The sequence below is a fragment of the Engraulis encrasicolus genome, chromosome 22, assembly GCF_034702125.1.
Source record: "Engraulis encrasicolus isolate BLACKSEA-1 chromosome 22, IST_EnEncr_1.0, whole genome shotgun sequence".
Lineage (NCBI taxonomy): Eukaryota > Metazoa > Chordata > Actinopteri > Clupeiformes > Engraulidae > Engraulis > Engraulis encrasicolus.
The window spans coordinates 22136002-22155860 of record NC_085878.1 but is presented as its reverse complement, the minus strand read 5'-3'; the positions used below and the strand labels follow the sequence as shown (position 1 = coordinate 22155860).

Below are 19859 nucleotides of genomic sequence, written 5' to 3'. Positions count from 1 at the left end.
ATTGTACCAGTTAGCCTCAGGCTAATTTACATCTGCAGTCCCAGGACTACGGATGAGGACTGAATATACACTGTGTGCAGAATTATTACGCAAACGTGTTTTTTGACCATGTTGTCTTTTTTATGCATATTTTCCAACAGGAATCTATATGAACATGAAAACCTATTGGATCTAAGCATTCCAGGCCATGCATATTTGTATAATAAGATGGGGGTGTGGTCGAAGGTGCCCAACACCTTAAATCAGGTGTGCATAATTATTAGGCAACTTTTTTTGTTCTGGGAAAATGGGCCACAAAATAGTCTTCTAGAGGGATATGGCTGCCTTGAAATTGGTAAGACGTTGGTCACGTTAGCACAGAACTATCAAATGCACCGTTACAAAGTCATCAGTCTCATAAGAAATGTCACTGCCAAAAATTGAGAAGAATTTAAGGTGAAACTACAAAAAAATATTATCCTGCAGTCCCATCATGTTCCCGAACAGAAACCTACACCGGGTGTCCAGAAGAACAGTGTATTGAGTACCAAGGTAAGAAGGGATGACGCCAGACAACCATTTAACAAGTTAATTAAGTCAAGACTGGGTCAAAAATATGTGGGGACAGAGTTTTCAAAGGTATTATGGATGTAGGAAAGTGACTCTTGACAGACAGGGTGGTAGAGCCCATGGCTGGATCTTTGAGAGGAAGAAAGTTGCATCTTTTAAGAAGACAGTGGTATTTATGCAGTACTTTGCTGGTATTTGAGTGGAACTCAGGAAATCATTTGAGTGTGCACATTATTGATCTAGTCATAGCCTCAGTTACCTTGTCCATTAACAGTCCCTTTCACTAGTTCATAAAGCCATTGAAAAACCTGTCTAAAAGCATTTCTTGATCCAGTCTTGACTTGAGTTTCTTATTGAGTGGTCTTCAGGATTCATCCCGTTTTACCTTGGCCATGTCTCTGAGTGCTGAATACAATGTTCTTGTGGACACTAGCACTGCAGGGTAATAGTTTTGTGGTAGTTTCATCTTCAATTCTTCTCAATCTGGCAGTTACTTTGTGAGTACATGTCATGTGACACTGATGGCTTTGTAACGGTGCATTAGATGGATGCGACCAATATTTCAAGACAGCCACACCCCTCTGGAAGACTTAAAAATCGTTAATAGTCTTTTCAGAGTTTGTTGGATCTCTTTGGTGCCCCATTTTCCCATAGGAAAACAAAGTTGCCTAATAATTATGGACATTAATTATGGCCTGATATAGGGTATTGGGCTCCTCTGATCACACCTTCTCTTATTATACAAATATGCATGATCTGGAATGCTTAAATCCAATATGTGTTCATGTCCATAAAGGCTGGTGGTGGACAAAATGCATAAAATGGACGATATGGTCAAAAAACTTGTTTGCCTAATAATTCTGCTCACGGTGTACTGCACATTGGATAGCAGGAGTGGAGAGCAGTGCAGAGAGAGTGAGGGAGCGAGAGCCTAGTACAGAGAAGGAGAAAGCCAGGGAGAGTAAGGGAGAGAGAAAGCCAGGATGGAGGAGGGGGTCAGTGGACTGCACGTGAATATGCTGGCCACAGGATAGCAGGACTCAAAGAGAAGAGACAGAGCGATGCAGAGAGAGTGAGTGAGAGAGGGCCAAGTTGTAGGAGGTGGTAAGGTCGAGGAACTAGAGGTTTGGGAGATGGACAGAGGCAGGGTGGGAGGCTAGGAGGAGGAGAGAGACCAGAGAAAGAGGAACATACAGACAGTCCTGCACAGACAGTCCTGCACAGACAGACAGACAGAGAAATACATAGTCAGACGGAGAAAGAGAGAGAGAGAGAGAGAGAGAGATACATAGTCAGACGGAGAAAGAAAGAGAGAGAGAGAGAGATACATAGTCAGACGGAGAAAGAGAGGGAGAAAGACATAAAGAGTCAGACAGAGAAAGAGAGGGAGAAAGACATAAAGAGTCAGACAGAGAAAGAGGGTGACAAAGAGAGGGCGAGAGTGAAAGAAATGGGAACATGCAGAACTGATGGGGCCATAGTGGAGTTCAAAGATGTGCCCCCTTAATGGAGTTTAGAATGGCCTCTTGTGTGTGTCTGCAGCACAGAACAGGCCTCCTCCATGTTGTTTTTCTCCCCGACTTCCACCTTATCTCGTGACTGCCCGTCCTTGTGCTCTGGAAATGGAACAATTTTATCATGCTCTGTGCTACTTCAGATTTTGTATGTGGGGCAGCCACATTGCAATTAAAAAAGACAAAATATCACCACGGTGGCTACTGTTCAGACCCATACACTCACACTCTCACACACACACACACACACACACACACAATTAGAATGCATTTGCTGAAGAGATCTGTATATCAAATGTATTCCTGCAAGGATGGATTTTAATTGGAAATCTCATCTGCCTTCAACAGCCCGCATTTACATTTGCCAGTCTCCCGGCGTTTATATCCCCGGCAGTTTGTGTACTTAACTCGACTTGCTCAAGATGGAAATGTCTCCCAAATGAAAATGTTTAATTGGCATTTCTCTTCTCTCTCTGTCTCTCTTCCCCTCCCTCTCTTTGTCTTTGTATCCTCTCTGTCTCTGTTGGGCTACATCCTCCCTCCACTCTTACTCTCCGTCTGGGCCTGACACCTCTTCCTGTTTTTCTTTCTTTGTACACTCTCTCTGCCTCCATCTCTCTCTCTCTCGCTGTCTCTCTGTCTCTCTGTCTCTCTCTCTCTGCCTCCATCTCTCTCCCTCTCTCTGTCTCTCTGTCTCTCTGTCTCTCTGTCTCTCTCTCTCTGCCTCCATCTCTCTCCCTCTCTCTGTGTCTGCCCCCCCTCTCACCCCCCCCTCCTCTCTCTCTCTGCCTCCATCTCTCTCCCTCTCTCTGTGTCTGCCCCCCCTCTCACCTCCCCCCCCCTCCTCTCTCTCTCTGCCTCCATCTCTCTCCCTCTCTCTGTGTCTGCCCCCCCCCCTCTCCCCTCCCCCCTCCTCTCTCTCTCTGCCTCCATCTCTCTCCCTCTCTCTGTGTCTGCCTCCCCTCTCACCTCCCCCCCCTCCTCTCTCTGCCTCCATCTCTCTCCCTCTCTCTGTGTCTGCCCCCCTCTCTCCTCCCCCCCCCCTCCCCTCTCTCTCTCTCTCTCTCTCTCTGTGTCTGCCCCCCCCCCTTTCTGTCTGCCTCTCTCTCTCTCTCTCTCTCTCTCTCTCTCTCTCTGTATCCCCCCCCTTCTCCTCCAGATTGACGATGGTAGTGGTATGAAACGGGAGGCGAGTGTGGACGAGGTCATTAAGATCGTGGAGGAGCTGACTCGTATCCACTAGCCGTCCAGCCAGCGCTACTCCCCAGCCAGCTCTGGACATGTATATAAATAAATCCATCATAGGGGGTGTGTGCACGTGCGTGTGTTTCTCTGTGTGTATGTGTGTGTGTATGTGTGTGTGTGTGTGTGCGTGTACATGCGTGCGCATGCATGTGTCCCCACTCCATTTTGAGATAAACCTCCTCTCCACGCTTCCCTCTTAGCACACTCAACGATAGGAGCTCTCATGCCAGCGGGCTCTGTCTCTGTTACACACACACGCACACACGCACATGTGCACACACACACACACATGCACATGCGCACACGCACACATGCTCATACAATACCATACGCTCCAGTAGGACACCGCTATGGTGTGTGTGTGGATTGGAAGCAGCTCTTGGAGGCAACAGGTGATGATGGACTTGGTTGCAGACCAACTGGACCTTGACATGGTAGTTGTCAGTCAGTCAGGAGGAGAAGTTGGAGGATAAAGACGACGTTAAACGGCACTGTCATGAGCTTTAATTAACAGGCCGTCGAACCGATGGCCTGCGGCCCAGAGAGGGACGCATTGTGGGAGGAGAGTGGTGCATTGTGGGGGAAATGGAGCGAGCATCACAGGAGGGCTCCTCAGGTGGAGCCGAAAACAAGAAAGGGTGTTGAAATGATACAATTTTTAGTGGTTTTGTTTTCTTCTTTTTCGTTTTCCTCCCTTGTTTTTGTTTTCTTTTTTTTGTCTGTGATATTTCTTTTAATAAAATTTGCATCAGTATTTCCTCTAAACACTTGTATCGTGAGTTATTTGTCATTCATTTCTGTGCATGTGCTCTGCCTTTTTGTATGAAACCGATCTCAACTCACACGAAATGTGCTTTATTTTTTTACCAAGCATGTGTGATTGTAGGCTGTGGGTGTGATCACCCATTTAGAGCTGATGGCGTGTAGCACTTACCCACAGCTCCCCATAGGCAGACGAAATGAGCTTTCCACGGCCTCGCCTGTGTAACAGATAGACCCTCTCCACTGCAGGGATAAATCACGGCAATTTGGCCCCCGAGCAGAAGAGTACTGCATTGCACTACATGTCTCAGCTGCATCCGCAAGCCCCGCGGCACAAATCCCACCTTCTATACTGCTCTTTTTCCTCGCGGTTTCGTTGCACACACACACACACGCACTCCTGGGTGAGTGATCTGGTGTTGAGCAATACTATAAAAATGAGTTACCTTTGTACTGTCTCCAACAGGAGAGAGTGGAGAGGCCTTAGCCATGCCAAAACAGAGCTTTGCACACTAATGTGGTAATTGTGGGCGCGATGCCATCCAGCTTTCTGTTGCTGGAGACGAATGAATGAGACCTAAGTACACATGGTAGAGGGAACTTCAACACCCCCCGGGCCAGAGCTAGCATCTTTTCCAATCCTGCATATTTGGAGGAAACGGAGCACTCGTTAGAACCATTATACTCCGAGAGTCCTACCTCAAGCATCTTGAGAGAGATGGTTTATTTAAACAATTCAGAACAGTGAAGCTGACTGAAACTCGGCTATTCAAAAGGTCAGGACAGGAAGGTGTGATCAAAAGGAATAATGGTGATGTCTTGTTATTTTAAGCTATTTAAATTATTTTAGGACTGGCCATAGTAATAAAAAATATATTTTTATTGAACTTTTTTTTTGTTCGAAGAGCGATTTCAACAAAAAGAAACCAAAAGCAGCACTTTATTCTGGGCCATTTATAAACAGATGGACATAATTCTTTCCCCCTCTGCGCCTCATGGTAGTTGAACATAATATAAGAGCCATATAAGAAAAGGATGTAGTAGTTAAATTACCCTAAAAGAGTTCATTCACCACTAGGTGGCGACAGAATCGTGGCGCAATTTGAAATTGTGATCATGATGGTGTGTAGTCAGTGGACTGGAGAGACCATCCTCTACGTGGAGGCTTTTTCAATAAGGGAGTGGTGCAGCCTGGAGTTTTTCGCGATGGAGTTTTTTGACGGATCAGTGTCCTTGGTGTATCATTAATGGGAAGGTTTCAGCAGCAGTCATTTGGTGTACCTACCTCTACAGTGCAGTCCCCAAGTCATTACGCCTACATAGATAATTACAAAGGGGATGGATTAATTAACTAACTGTAGGAAATTAACATCATATATAATGACTTGAAGCCAAATTCCAAATGCTTCTCTCCACATCACCAGTATTTCCTCGACACTTGTCGGCTTTTGGGTTATTTTTTCACCAATCAGGTTTCCCGGAAATAAATAATTAACCATGTTTTCACTCTAATTCTTTTATGTGATTATTAAATCATACAGCACAGTGTGTGTGATATGACTCTCAAACACCCTGCTGAGAACTTAAAAAAAAAAATCCTTTTTCTTTCCTTTTTCTGTTGTTAGGTCATTGATCCGCTTTTGTGGAGGTCAGCACTGTTGGTGAGCAAGGACATCTTTGACCTTTCTGATTCCCCAATCCTGCCCGTTTCATTGTATGTCAGACACATGCTGTTTCTGAGCCATTCTGAGCCGTTTCTGTTTCTGAGCCGTCTCTCTAATCTCCCACTTGGGCATGCACAAATGTGTACTCTCTGCTCGACTGGCCAACCTCACAACACATTACCATCAATCAGATTCCTGGCTCCAGCTCACATGCATTACACACACACACACACACACACACACACACACACACACACACACACACAAGATGTAAGGGACCCTGGCTCTGGTCGATATGGCTTTGTTCCCCTCGGATCAGAAGCACTCCAGAGTGCGTGGAGTCGGACGGTGTCATTAGTTGTGTGTCGGGCTGATGGTGGTGGAGGAGAGCAGAGCAGGCCCGTAGCAGGCGCCTGGGACACATGCACACTCACGGACACATACAGGGCAGGGGGCCAGAGGAAATATAGGTATGTTTTATTGAACGTACAAGGAGTTGGAGAGCACATGAGAGCGATGGAATGCATTATTGATTGCGGAGACTGGAGGGAGAGAGGGGTGACGGAGGGGAGCAAGGGGACGCGGCGAGGGAATGATGACTTACTAAGAGAGAGGGATGGCGGGGGACGCCAGAGAGTGATGGAGGGAGAGAGTGACGACGAAGCCAGAGAGGGAGAGAGAGACTGTGGTGTGGGTGTGAGAGGCTTGGCTCTGGTTTGGAATCAGTATGCAGGCGTCGTCGCCGCACAAAGCTGGCCTCAGCAGCAGCCATGAATTTTTCAAATTGAAATGTCACTCGTCTTTTGATACAAAGCCATCAATATTTTCATTTGCCACCGAGAGGGCTCAGTGTCTGCAAGACTTGCTTGTGAAACGTGAAGCAGCCACCAAGCCTCCCTTGTATTTATGCAAATCCTCACCACCACGGCACCACCTCTCCACATACACACCACCACCACTACCACCACACACACTTTTGAAGTGGCCAATTTTATAGAGCAGATAATTGATGCAACTTTGCTCACCTATCCCCATATGACTAGCTATTAGCGGACTCCACAGGGTTCTTTTACTTAATGCTCTCCAGGCTGTATAGTATAGGCAATCCTGAACGTGCTTGGGAAAGAAAGTGGTGTGCTATGCCATATGACTAACTGTGAATGCGGTGTTGTACCTCTGCTGTGCTGACATTGATGGGTTGGGATTAATTGCCAGCTGTATACAGTACATACATTAGCAGGGAATCTGCTTCACACCTTCATCTCTTAACACCTGACTTTATTCTTGTGCAGTCTACCGTCAGGCAACCGGTTAGTGCTGCAAGCCATACACACTGCTCACATATATGCGCAAAATGGAAATGTGTGAGGACACAAACGTTGAGTATTTTGATACATAAACGCCCAGATACATAAATCTCTCACTCTTTCTCACACACGCACAAACTCCATCACCATCACAACCCAGAGCATCTTTTCCTGAGAAGAAAGTTTTAAATGCCAGCCACACGCATCAACAAGGAGTCTGCTGCTTAACACCTTGATCTTTTAACACCTCTTTTTATTCCTGCATCATTTGTTTAATATCAAACATCTGGTGAATGCTGTGTCTCACACACACACACACACACACAAACTCAGGGAAGCTGACAGGGGGGGTGTACAAAGGGGTCAGTTGTCTCGGGCCCAGGGACATGGAGGGCATAGAATTTTGTCCCCATTACATTGTATTTATCGAGTGGAAGGACATTTCAGATGACTTAGTCCCGGGCCCATTTAAAGTGGTCAGCAGTTCTACACACACACACACACACACACACACACACACACACACACACACACACACACACACACACACACACACACACACACACACACACACACACACACACCACCATTACATATACTGTATTATTGTTATTGAAAAATAGAAAATAACCCTCAACACCTGAAGTTGTATTCATGGGCATCTCAGTGCTTTTAATCCTCCCCTTGACCTCCGTGTCGGGGCCCTTTCAAGAGGCTCTCCTGCTCCACTCCAGAGACATGCTGGATTCATGTGGCGCCCACCGACAGCCTTCTGATGAAAACAGCAAGGTACTCTCTCTCTCTTTCTCTCTCTCTCCGCCCTGCCACCCACCCGCCATATAATTTTATCATCTGTTTTAGTGCCACTGGAGGGAATAATCTTGTCCTTCCCCGCAAGGCCATTACATTCTATTATTCACCAGGTGCTATGTTGCATGTCATTGGGCCGCATTAAAGATGCCATTTGAAGTTTTTCCTCTTTTTATCCTTTCATAATGTGTTTCAGCTGGTGTGGAAATGGTCTAAAGTAGCCTACCTGAAAGGAAAAAAAAAACACAAGTGTTGCAGTATGCATGTGATAGGCTACTGTGGAATCATGTCTAGGTTGTGCATTCACAATGATATGACCCATCGACTTCAAGACTACTGTGGATGGTTCAGCTTTTTTTTCCCCTCTGAAACTAAGCCTCACCTCACATATCCTTTCCCAGGTAAATAGAAAAAAAAAATCCCTGTAAGATACATGTTCTATCTGAAGACCTTTGATATGGAACATTCGCAAAGCCTTCATGTTTGCATTTTCGCTGGCAATCACACCACCCTGAATGAAGGAATGTTTGTTGACATGATAACAGCACCTTGTAGCGATGACGCTGGCAGTGAACACTGTCGTGTTTCCGTCTCTCCATCTCTTGTGATTTAACAAAGAGAGTCCTATAATTGCGAGGAAAGAAATCATGTTAAGTCTTTTGATGCGAGTGTACAATCAGGCACAAGCCTCCGCGAAAAGGCCCTCACCATAACAATTTTCCATAACAATTCACTTCAAACGGAATAACAAGCAGGGCCGGCAGACTTTATTAGAAAAGCTTTATTTTGTGGCTATATCTCTTTTTGTTCGTCCTTTCATAAGCCTTGGTCATAATTAAGAACATTGGGGGTACATTGGGTACATTGTCAGTTGGAGACATTTTTCATTTTTATTCAGTTGAATTTTTCGCTTGTCTGCACAAATTCCCTGGTCGCTTGTCTATGTCTGTGTCCACCAGAGTCAGAGTATGAGCCTGCATCTGAATAGCTCTGTTCTGGTGGAGCACTGCAAAAGCCAAAGCCAGCCTGCTGTCTGCTCTCCTCTCCTCTCCTCTGCTCTGCTCTCCTCTTCTCTCGCTCTCTGAAGCTCCTGCTCTGCTCTGCTCTGCCTTGTGCTCTCTGTTCATGCTTCCCAGGGGATTGGGGCTTCAGACAGAAAGACACACACACACACACACACACACAGTGGGTATGTGTGAGTGTGTGCCCGTGTCTGTGTGAAACCGTGAATCCACAGGGCTGTGGCACATCGCACAAACACACAAACACACACACACACACACACACACACACACACACACACACACACACACACACACACACACACACACACACACACACACACACACACACACAGCATCTACAACATGCTGAGGAACACCGTGCAAACACACACACACACCCACACATGATATCTGTCTGTTCCTTTCTCTCTCTCTCTCTCTCTCTCTCTCTCTCTCTCTCTCTCTCTCTCTCTCTCTCTCTCTCTCTCACCACACAGGCAGATAACCAGAACACACATAACTGGCCTTCCTTGCCCCCCTTTTTGCACGCCCTCAGCTCCTTCCATCTATCCGCCTGTACAGCTGCCTCTATCCTCTTTTCTCCCCCCGTCCTCTCCATCCTATTCATCATGTCACGGCCGGCCCGGCCTGACTGGATTTGGCCCAGAGCAAGATATTGTTTCCTTTGATGTGGTGGGCATCTGCCAGTTCCTATTGCAAGGTGAGCGCGGAGCTGCCCCCCAACACACCAGTCATCATTGACACTCACCGCTTTCTCTCTCTCTCTCTCTCTCTCTCTCTCTCTCTCTCTCTCTCTCTCTCTCTCTCTCTCTCTCTCCCCCAACACACCAGTCATCATTGACACTCACCGCTCTCTCTCTCTCTCTCTCTCTCTCTCTCTCTCTCTCTCTCTCTCTCCCTCCCCCAACACACCAGTCATCATTGACACTCACCGCTTTCTCTCTCCCTCTCTCTCGTTGTTTCATCCTCTCATTTTTCATCTGTGCATTAGTAACCTACTCTCTCTCCACACCTGCTGTCTGTCTGCTTGCTGTGCTTTGCATTCATAGCTATGCTCTCTCTCTCTCTCTCTCTCTCTCTCTCTCTCTCTCTCTCTCTCTCTCTCTCTCTCTCTCTCTCTCTCTCTCGCCTTGCCCTGTCTGGCTCACTCACTCCATGCTGGCTGACTGAAGACCTTGTCCAAACAGAGGACATTGTTTGTGTTTACTCATTCGAAAGCTCAAAGCGATAGCGGAGTCAAAGTGCACTGCTTTTCTTGCTGCCTTCCACTGCTGTGTTGGCTGTAGTCGGAAGAATTTGTTCCACACGTACACTGACACTGGCTCTTCTCGCTCTTCTCCCTCTCTCTCTCTCTCTCTCTCTCTCTCTCTCTCTCTCTCTCTCTCTCTCTCTCTCTCTCTCTCTCTCTCTCTCTCTCTCTCTCTCCCTCTCCCTCTCCCTCTCCCTCTCCCTCTCACACACACACACACACACACACACATACACACACACACACACTGACAAACACAAATTAATACTGATCTCAAGATCATGTAGTAAGGGCTTTATGTTTTTGGTCACCTTTCATTGACGCGTCTATCGACTCACGCTTCCCTCGCCATTGACGTCACATGTGCCACGTGACATCCTGCGAAACCCCTCCACCTCTAAGCCTCGCTAGCTATCCTTTTAAATAAAAACACTGCCACGCTTGTGCTCTGAGTCTGACGTCAGGGAGTATTGACAACCTAGTCGGTCCGCAGGCGTGTTTTGTGTGCTTGTGTGTGGGTTTTTTAAGTTAAATAACCACTGCAACCACAGCTTGTGCTGAAACCTCATTTAGAAAGGCAGTCTGGATGCAGGGAGCGTCTGTGCTCCCTCCACTCACTCAAACAGCACGGTCCCCTTTCATTTTCATCTCCAACAATAAATTACTTTGTTTGTGCTTCAGCAGAGAAAAAAAATACAAGGTACATACATTTATAGATTTACAAACGGTGAAAAGATTACAGACGTTATTGTTACTCTCAGTTACACATAGTACATACGGCGTACTGTTATTGTTTTCCAAACGGCAGTCTCTTGACACCCGCGAGGCCATGTTTACAAGGGCTTCTTTGAGATCCAATAATAATAAAAAAGGTCTTAGGTCTTACAACTAGAGACACGATTAAAAGGTATGTTTTCCATCACATATTGAACATTTTTCGCACAAGACCACGTCTTGTCTCCAACGCCTGTCTGATAATTGGTTGTGGTGTTTTTCCTCCTGCAATGAAATGGGGGTTACAGTGAAGGTTACTGGTATCACAGGAATGTTTCAAAAGCGAGGCGCTTCGGCTGAGAAACGTGTACAAAAAAAAAAGAAATGCAGGACACGGATAAAAGGAAGTTGCGTGGAGAAAAGGTTAGAATGGGTCGATGTCTGTTGGTTCTAAGGGGTGGTTCTGTTGCCGCTGGTTGTCAGGGGGGTGGTACATGGCCCTGTGTGGTTCTAGGCATAGAACGTCTCCACTTTCACTGCTTGGCAGAACATGGTCATGGAGAATACCAGGCCTAGGATCTGCACAAACACAGAAACAGAGAGACAGATAATCAGATGCAGCAAGCAGAGAGACAGACAAACAGACAGATGCAGTAAGCAGAGAGACAGACAGTCTGAGCAGAGAGGTACATGTACAGTATATAGACACTGAGCCAAAGACACAGATACACACAGAAAACAGTGACAGACAGTCAGATGTAGCAAGCAGAGAGACAGACAAACAGACAGTCAGATGCACTACTAAGCAAAGAGACAGACAAACAGACAGTCTGAGCAGAGAGGTATACAGTATATAGACACTGAGCCAAAGACAGATATACACACAGAAGGCAGAGAGACAGACAGTATGAGCAGAGCACGTATAGAGACAGTGAGCGCAGACAGACACCAAGAGAAGCAAGACAAACAGACACACACTGTGAAGCCCAGAGCTGCACACTGTATGTCAATCAACTGTCATCACACTGCCTGATCAATGAGGCTATTGATTCTCAGCATCTGACGTGTGTGTGTGTGTGTGTGTGTGTGTGTGTGTGTGTGTGTGTGTGTGTGTGTGTGTGTGTGTGTGTGTGTGTGTGCGTGCGTCCATGTGTGTGTGTGTGTGTGTGTGTGTGTGTGTGTGTGTGTGTGTGTGTGTGTGTGTGTGTACCTGAGTGAGTGCGGTACACAGAGCGAAAATCCACAGGGCCACCAGATTCTCCTGCAGCCAGCCTTTCACTCGCTCATAACACGGCTGCGGAGAGAGAGAGAGAGAGAGAGAGAGAGAGAGAGAGAGAGAGAGAGAGAGAGAGAGAGAGAGAGAGAGAGAGGCATGGAGAGAACCAGGAGAGAGAAAGAGAGAGGGATGCAAGGACAGTTTGAGAGAGAGAGAGAGAGAGAGAGAGAGAGAGGGAGAGAGAGAGAGAGAGAGAGAGAGAGAGGGAGAGAGAGAGAAAGAGGGATGGAGAGAGGGGAGAATAATCACTTCAATGTTTTATGCGTGACAGGGGGATATAATGTAATGCACACACACACACACACACACACACACACACACACACACACACACACACACACACACACACACACACACACACACACACACACACACGCACACACACCTATATACAGTGCAGTATGCCAGTGGGTATATACTGTATGTAAATTTGTATATGGGAGTCGATACTCCACATTACAGCGCTTGGCCAGCGCAAGGGCTTACGGAATACATAAGTATTGTGCTGGGATCTCGCCTATCGCTATAAATCCAACTCAATAACAAAATAATAACATTTTACAGCTGACACGAGGCATTTTGATAAGACCGTCTTAAAAAACACAGACATTTCATACACAGCCAAACAAAAAAAACACAGTTTTTACACAGCCGCCTGGGCTTCGTGAAATCATGTTGCCCATATAGTATATGTATGTATTAGACCACCCAATCATTCATTTTCTCCAGTGTATGTATGTATCAGACCACCCCAGTCCACCTTTGCTTCATATTTTGTCTGGAAAACCCCGAGCAGTGCGCGGAGGAGAAGATGGATGTGTTCATTACCCGCGGCTAGGCAGGCAGGCAGGCAGACGGGCAGGCCAACAGGCTCTGGGCCTCAGAGAAAAGGTTACGGAGGCTAGAGCTAGAGGGCTCTCTGATGCTCCCTGGCTGTCTGTCTCTCTAGTCCAATGTTTCCCAACCTTTTTTGTCTTGTGTACCCCCAAGCCTTTTCATTGTGCCATGAGTATCCCCTAAGTCAAGTTCTATATCACTTTCTCCATCAAAATGTAACTAAGCTCCATATGTTTGTTAAAATTAAAATTTTCCAAGTACCCCCTGCAGTGTGCTCGCGTACCCCTAGTGGTACACGTACCCCTGGTTGGGAAACACTGCGTCTAGTCTATAGGCAACCTTATGGCAGCCGTAACAACAGAGTAATAGCAGCAGCAGCAGAAGAGGCGGCGTGAGCAGCAGTGGAGACGGCAGGGGCCTCATCATGGGGCTGGGTTATGGGAAGAGCCTCTGGAAGTCTCTAAATGCCTCTGGCAGCACTGCTGGAGGGGAGGGAGAGGGTGGAGCGGGGGGAAGGGATTGGATATGGGGGTGGGGGGTACATCCGACCTTGACATCTTCGCCGGCGGTGGGAATGACGGGAGCTTTGGCGATGTCTCCTCCGGCATCTCCCATCCATGAGTTTTCCATGTGAGGAGGGGAATGGTGGATCTCGGTGTTCCATGGGGCGACAGGCCAGGCCAGCTCTCTCTCTCTCTCTCTCTCTCTCTTTCACTCGCTCGTGAATGTTTCATGCGGATGCGAAATGGATTCCTGAGTTGTGTTGGTGGTTCATAGAGGACGAACGGAATGGGTAAACGAGCTCTCCAAAACACACCACTACTTACGCGCAGTACAGTACATGTGCCCACATGGGTCACTACCACTGGATGTGACGAGATGGCTTTTGACGAGCAGATACGGGGGCCATAGCACTGACATTTAGCACGCCACTCTGAACTCTGAATAATGCAAACGCTGCCATGAACGACACAGGTACACTATACACTAGACTAGCCCTCGAAAACCTGCAGGCAGGATGGATTGATGCTGAAGTGCCTGTGAAGATTCTCAGTCATCCAAGTCATCATCAGGGAAGCTCACAGGAGGGGACAAAGGGGTATGTTGTCCCGGGCCCAGGGAGAAAGGGGGCCCAGAATTGGGTCTTCATTACATTATACTGTATGCAGGGCTCTAAATTAACACCAGCCAACTGGCCAAATGCTGGTGAAAGTACTATGCAAATGAGCAAAGGGGCTTGTTTTGCTGCTTTGAACTTTCAGAGCTTTTCAAGCGGCAAAACAGAAATCCAGTTGTTTAAAACTTCAGTCCCATGGTGGCAGGCAACGGATATGGAGGTAAATCTATTCCAGGAGAAGAATCCCCAACCCACCATGGCGAGCCTCTGGCTTGGCTCGGCACAGCACAGCACAGCAGGTGCAGCTGATTTGGTCAGGGGGGCAGAGCAATGTGTTCGGGTGAGGAGGGAGCAGAGGGCAAACACTGCTGCTGCTGCTGCTGTGCACAGTGAATAATAGCTGTGTGAGTGGGAGGGGTGTCTGTGGGGAGAGGGGGAGAAGGAGGTAAGATGGATGGATGGGAGGAAGGGAGGGAGGCAAAGAGGCGTAGGGAGGAGTCTGCACACTTAAACTCCTGCTTTTGTTGTTGTTTTCTTTTTCATTTCAGTGAGGAGTCCGCACACACTTGAAATCCTTTTTTACTTAGTTTTTTATTTCAGTGAGGAGTCCGCACATTTAAAAACACAACAAAATATTCCATGGCCCCAGCTATTTAGAGGAGTGAGAGAGGAAAAGAGGAGGATACGGTAGGAGGAAGAGGAGGTTAAGGAGGCAGAATGGTCTGACCACAGTATACCATCATGCACTGGTTGTCTGTGGGGACTGGAGAGAAGCAGAGATAAAGGAGGGAGGTTGGTAGAGATGGAGGAGGAAAGGAGCAAAAGGGGGGTAGGGAGGGAGTGAGAGAGGGGGGATACGGGGAGTGAGTGATAAAGAGAGTGTACGGGTTAGGGAGGCAAAGACATTTCAACACATTCCACCACGTGTTGGGTGTCTGGTGGGGGCAGGGTGGTGGTGTGGAAAAAATGAGGGATAGAGGGAGGTGGGGAGGAAGAGTGGTGGGTACTACTGTCAGATGGTTGGGATGGGATGCAGGGGAGAGAGAGAGAGAGAGAGAGAGAGAGAGAGAGAGAGAGAGAGAGAGAGAGACATACAGAGAGAGACAGACATACAGAGAGAGAGAGAGAGAGGAAGACCTGAAAGCAAACAGGTTTCCCTATGCTTCACCCTGTGTTCGTTGACAGTGAGGAAGGAGGTAGGGAGGAGGGAAGGGATGAAAGATCTCAGGCGGATGGTAGGGAGCAAATGAACTCCAAAAACAATACAATAAGAGATGAGGGAAGTAAGGACGTACAGTACAGTAGGTGGGAGGGTAAGGGGGGGATGGGGAGAGAGGATGGAGATGGAGTGGTAAACTGGTACCAGAGAGAGTAGAGAGAGAGGTTCCATTGGCCCATTGTTTCCGGGTTCTATTATTGCAAGGGGGAGGGGGGGAAATCCCCCTTTAGGCAGACCTAGGCAGACCTATGGCTGTTCTATTCAATGTTAGGAGTATTGTGACACGCCCCTTTAGGCAGACCGGAACCTGGTCGTGTTAGGTGCCCATAGCAACCTATTACATTGGCATATCTCTATATACTTAAAGAATTCTGCTGGTACCATGTGTCTTTGGGAAGGGTGGTAAAGCAGGGGATGAGGGAACTAGGGATGAAGGTAGGTAGGTAAGAGGGAGATGAGGAGAGTGGAAAGGAGGGAGGGGGTAGAGACGGAAAGATGAAAGGAGAGGACGTATAGAAGCAATGGGGTATCACTGCTGTCACTCACATGCTGAGCATGTGTGGAAAGGGAGTTAGCGAGGCGAACAAGGGAAGTAGAGCTGGAGATAGGAAGAGAGAAAGAGAGATGGAGGAGGAAGGAGGGAAGCAGGGAAGTATTACCTTGGACATTTTTTTATTGCACTGAGAGACTCTTAACACCGGACAACATGCTACCCTACCAGGACCTTACCTTGTGTGTGTGTGTGTGTGTGTGTGTGTGTGTGTGTGTGTGTGTGTGTGTGTGTGTGTGTGTGTGTGTGTGTGTGTGTGTGTGTGTGTGTGTGTGTGTGTGTGTGTGTGTGTGTGTGTGTGTGCCATAATTGGGAGCCTGTCCATTTGGAGACGGAGATGTCACATCTATCCATAGAGACTACTGGACTTATTATCTGTATATCATCAATCTAGCCAATCTACAGGATTTTTCAATAATGTTTGGATCTGTAACCCCTCCCTGTGTGACAATCCAAGTAAAAGTAATAAACTGTGCTTGTGTGTGTGTGTGTGTGTGAGAGAGAGAGAGAGAGAGAGAGAGAGAGAGAGAGAGAGAGAGAGAGAGAGTGCGTGCATGCATGTGAACTGATGTCAGGATGATTGCTGTACTCAGGTGGGTGCTATATGTTTACTGCAATGTGCAATAATGTGTATTTAGTCTTTGTGTATGCTTTGAGCAGTATGTGTGTACTTATGTAAGCTGTCAGACACCTTAATTTCCCTCAGGATTAATAAAAGTACTCTACTCTCCTCTACTCCACTCTAGTAGAGAGGTGAACGGGTCTCACTGCTGGCTGCCAACCAGGTGCTGCTGGGTGTCTGTGGGGAGGAAGGCGACGAGAATATGGGGGGAATAGGGAAGTGGTTAGGAGGTGAAGAGGAAGAGAGGTGGGGAAGGGGGGTGTAGAGAAGGAAAGAGGGAGGCAGAGAGAGAGAGGTAAAAAGGTGTCACTGCAGGCCAGGGCTCTAAATTAACACCAGCCAACCGACCAAATCTGTTTGGCTGGTAGAAAAGAGAACTTACCAGCTGCTTTGGTAGCGAGTAAGATTTAACATCTACTAACCAACGTGGCTAGAGATATAATAAAAAAAAATAATGTAGAGCCCTGCTGCAGTCAAACATATGCTGGGTATGTATGGTTAGGGACGTAAGGAGGATATGAGGAAAGAGGGTTAGATGATTTAGTAGCATGTGACACATGCCAATCCTAGTGCGGTCACATGACGCTATTCTAGGTTATGGTAGGCTGCTACGGCTACTACGACCATGTTTATAACGTCGAACTGAGCACATACCAAAACTCAATCCTAGCCCTAACCTGTCAGTGAACAACGTGTGTCCAATGACTTATAAACATGTCGAACTTTGGCTAGACCAAAATCCATTCCTAACCCTAACCTGTCCATGAATAATGTGTGTCCACCAGCCTAAATCTGTCAGTAAAGAAATGTTAAGGGGGAAAAAAACATAGCCTTCCTTTGGCATAGCATGCCACTTCCCTTTTCCATTCGAGGGGCCACTTCAAATTCATCCGAGGGCTGTAAAATTCCTCCAAGGGCCATACTATGAACACAAACCAGCATTTCCCCCTGCACTTTAGGCCTTTAATGAAGGCAGCCACCTTTAAAACAGACCCCACCCCCCAAAGATTCCTTTACAAAATATGTCATATTTCATGTGAAGCTATACAACATTAAAACGAGGGCCTCAAGGACTGCAAATGGCCCTCGAGACATAAGTTCCCCACCCCTGCCCTACACAATATGAGGGAAACAGGGAGGTGGGTAGGAACTTACTAAGCAGGAGACAAATGTTGCCTTCACGAGCTCGGGACCTCTCTAGACAGCTGACGACACTGCTCACATGACAACCGAGTTCTGGAGTTTGGCGCATGAACGCCACTGATCCCGGAACAATCGGGAATCATGCCTGTTTTGTTTTGGTCCTCTTTTCTTTTTTTTCACCTCCACTTGAGCCTCCACATCCACGACATATCATTTTAGCTGAAGTAAGCTAAATTAAACAGTCAGAGGCCAGCATTACTGACATATGTGCATCTGCAATTGAATGACATTAACTGGTGTTGTTGATAGTGATTACAAGATGATATTTTAGCATTTATGATACTGTTTACATGCTAGTTGCATGCATGGGTGACATGATGATGCGTGTGTCGTCACACAAAACACACGCTCAGGAACTCGTTGTTCTATACTTCCGCCAGAGATCAACATCGATAATTATCGATCTGACATTGCGTCACCAAATGTTCACTCCCACTTTCCCGAGGTTTTAGGTCGTCTTTCTTGGGATTCTCGACTTTTTGAACGAGCCAAAAGGATTGAGGACTGTAGGCAGGTAGGGTAGGGAGGGAATAATGTACGTAGAGAGGGATGAATGAATGAAGGAAGGAAAGGAGGTAGAGAGGTCTCACCGCGGTCCACCAGGTTCCAGGGTTCTCCAGTCCACAATTATCGCTGTACTCCAGACAGCAGGAGTCGGGGACGCGGGTGGCGTTGTACACCTCAAACCAGTCGGTGTGGTTAGTCACTCCGCAGCAGCGGAACTGAAACAGAGAGGAATAATTGCAGAAAATGACCCTCTTTTGTTGTGTTGTGTTGTGTTGTGTGTGGTGACTCAGGGTCAGGATGCTGAAAGCTTTGCCCCTCTACCCCCCACCCCACGGCACACACAGTACATAAAATGTTATGAGGACCCAATTCTGGCCCACCCCTCTCCCTGGGCCCGGGACAACTGACCCTTGGCCACAAACTGGCACCCCCGTCGACTTTCCTGCTCAGGGTCAGGGTAGTCGGAGAGTGGTAGTGGCAAAGGTGTTTGTTAACAGTTTAGCTGAGTTGGGGGGGTGGGTGGGAAGGTCGAGAGTAAGATAAATGTATGTACGCAAAATGTCTTGATGTGTAAATAAGAAAAAAACTGTTGCAGACTAATTTCTTTTTTCCGTTCGTATTGTAAGAATGCCTGTGGCAACAGGCTTTAACTACACTTTTTTTTATCCAAGCTGAAATGTAAATGAAAATTCCCAAATGAGTTGGTCCCAATAGGGTTTGTTGTGACTTTTGCAGCCTAACACAATTGAATTATTGGTATGATTTTTTGAAAAATGCATTTTTGTATGTAAGCACATCAATCAATGGTAAATTTATAATGACATTTATGTGTTTTACATAACTTCTTCAGTATGATAATCCAGTACAAAGTCGCAACCAGCCACAGCAAAGACACTCTCTAGCAGGTTGTAAACAGACAAGTGCATGAAATCCTGGTGCAACTGCTGCTTGCAAGTGCAGCGAAAAAACATCACGCTTAGCTCAACATTGTGATTTCTTCTTTTTTTGAAGCCAAAATGTGGTTTAAGGCTGGAAATTCTATAACGTGTACATTCAGCCTAAGCCTACTAGTACTTAGTTAAGTCCTTCTTCAAATCCCATTTCAAAAAATGCAGTTTGTAACCTCAACGCTACGCTACAAGCTGACGGAAAACTGGGAGAAGGGGAGAAAAAAAACATCCTTTGGAGGGCACATTCATCCATGCATTCAGACGGAAACCTTGGCTAATCCCCGCATGGGATGCCAGATTTCAGAGTTCTGCTCTGCGTGGGATTGAATATTCAGAGGTTTTTCTTTTTGGTAAATACGTACAATCCTGTTTACTGAGTGAGTAACTACAGCAAATGCATTGTAGTGCTGCTGTGTATAGCAAAGTGCACCTCCTAGGCTGCGGAACCATCTTACGGCCTCTGACACATGCACACAAATGCAGACAGACACTCAGACATACACACACACACACACACACACAAATAAAAACACACACAAATAACAACACACACATACACACACACAGACACACACACACACACATACACACACTCTATCACAAACACACACAATATCACACACAATATCACACACACACACACACACACACACACACACACACACACACACACACACACACACACACACACACACACACACACACACACACACACACACACACACACACACACACACAC

At 46.9% G+C, this 19859-nt stretch overlaps 2 protein-coding genes across 3 annotated transcripts in view; one reads left to right on the top strand and one right to left on the bottom strand.

Moving 5' to 3' along the window:
* The window catches only part of ddb1 (damage-specific DNA binding protein 1), a 59823-nt gene extending 55750 nt beyond the window's left edge, over positions 1–4073 (top strand). For both annotated transcript variants that reach the window (XM_063188757.1, XM_063188758.1), the window contains one exon: positions 3223–4073. In XM_063188757.1, coding sequence (XP_063044827.1) covers positions 3223–3306 — 84 coding nt within the window. In that variant the 3' untranslated portion in view covers positions 3307–4073. The remainder of the gene's footprint in view (positions 1–3222) is intronic.
* Positions 4074–10333: 6260 nt separating this feature from the next.
* tspan4a (tetraspanin 4a) overlaps positions 10334–19859 on the bottom strand; it is a 74896-nt gene continuing 65370 nt past the window's right edge. The window contains exons 5-7 of the mRNA XM_063189048.1: positions 18254–18385; positions 12050–12133; positions 10334–11418 (exon numbers count right to left, since the gene is read on the bottom strand). Of these exons, the coding sequence (XP_063045118.1) occupies positions 11350–11418; positions 12050–12133; positions 18254–18385 (285 nt within the window). The 3' untranslated portion in view covers positions 10334–11349. The remainder of the gene's footprint in view (positions 11419–12049; positions 12134–18253; positions 18386–19859) is intronic.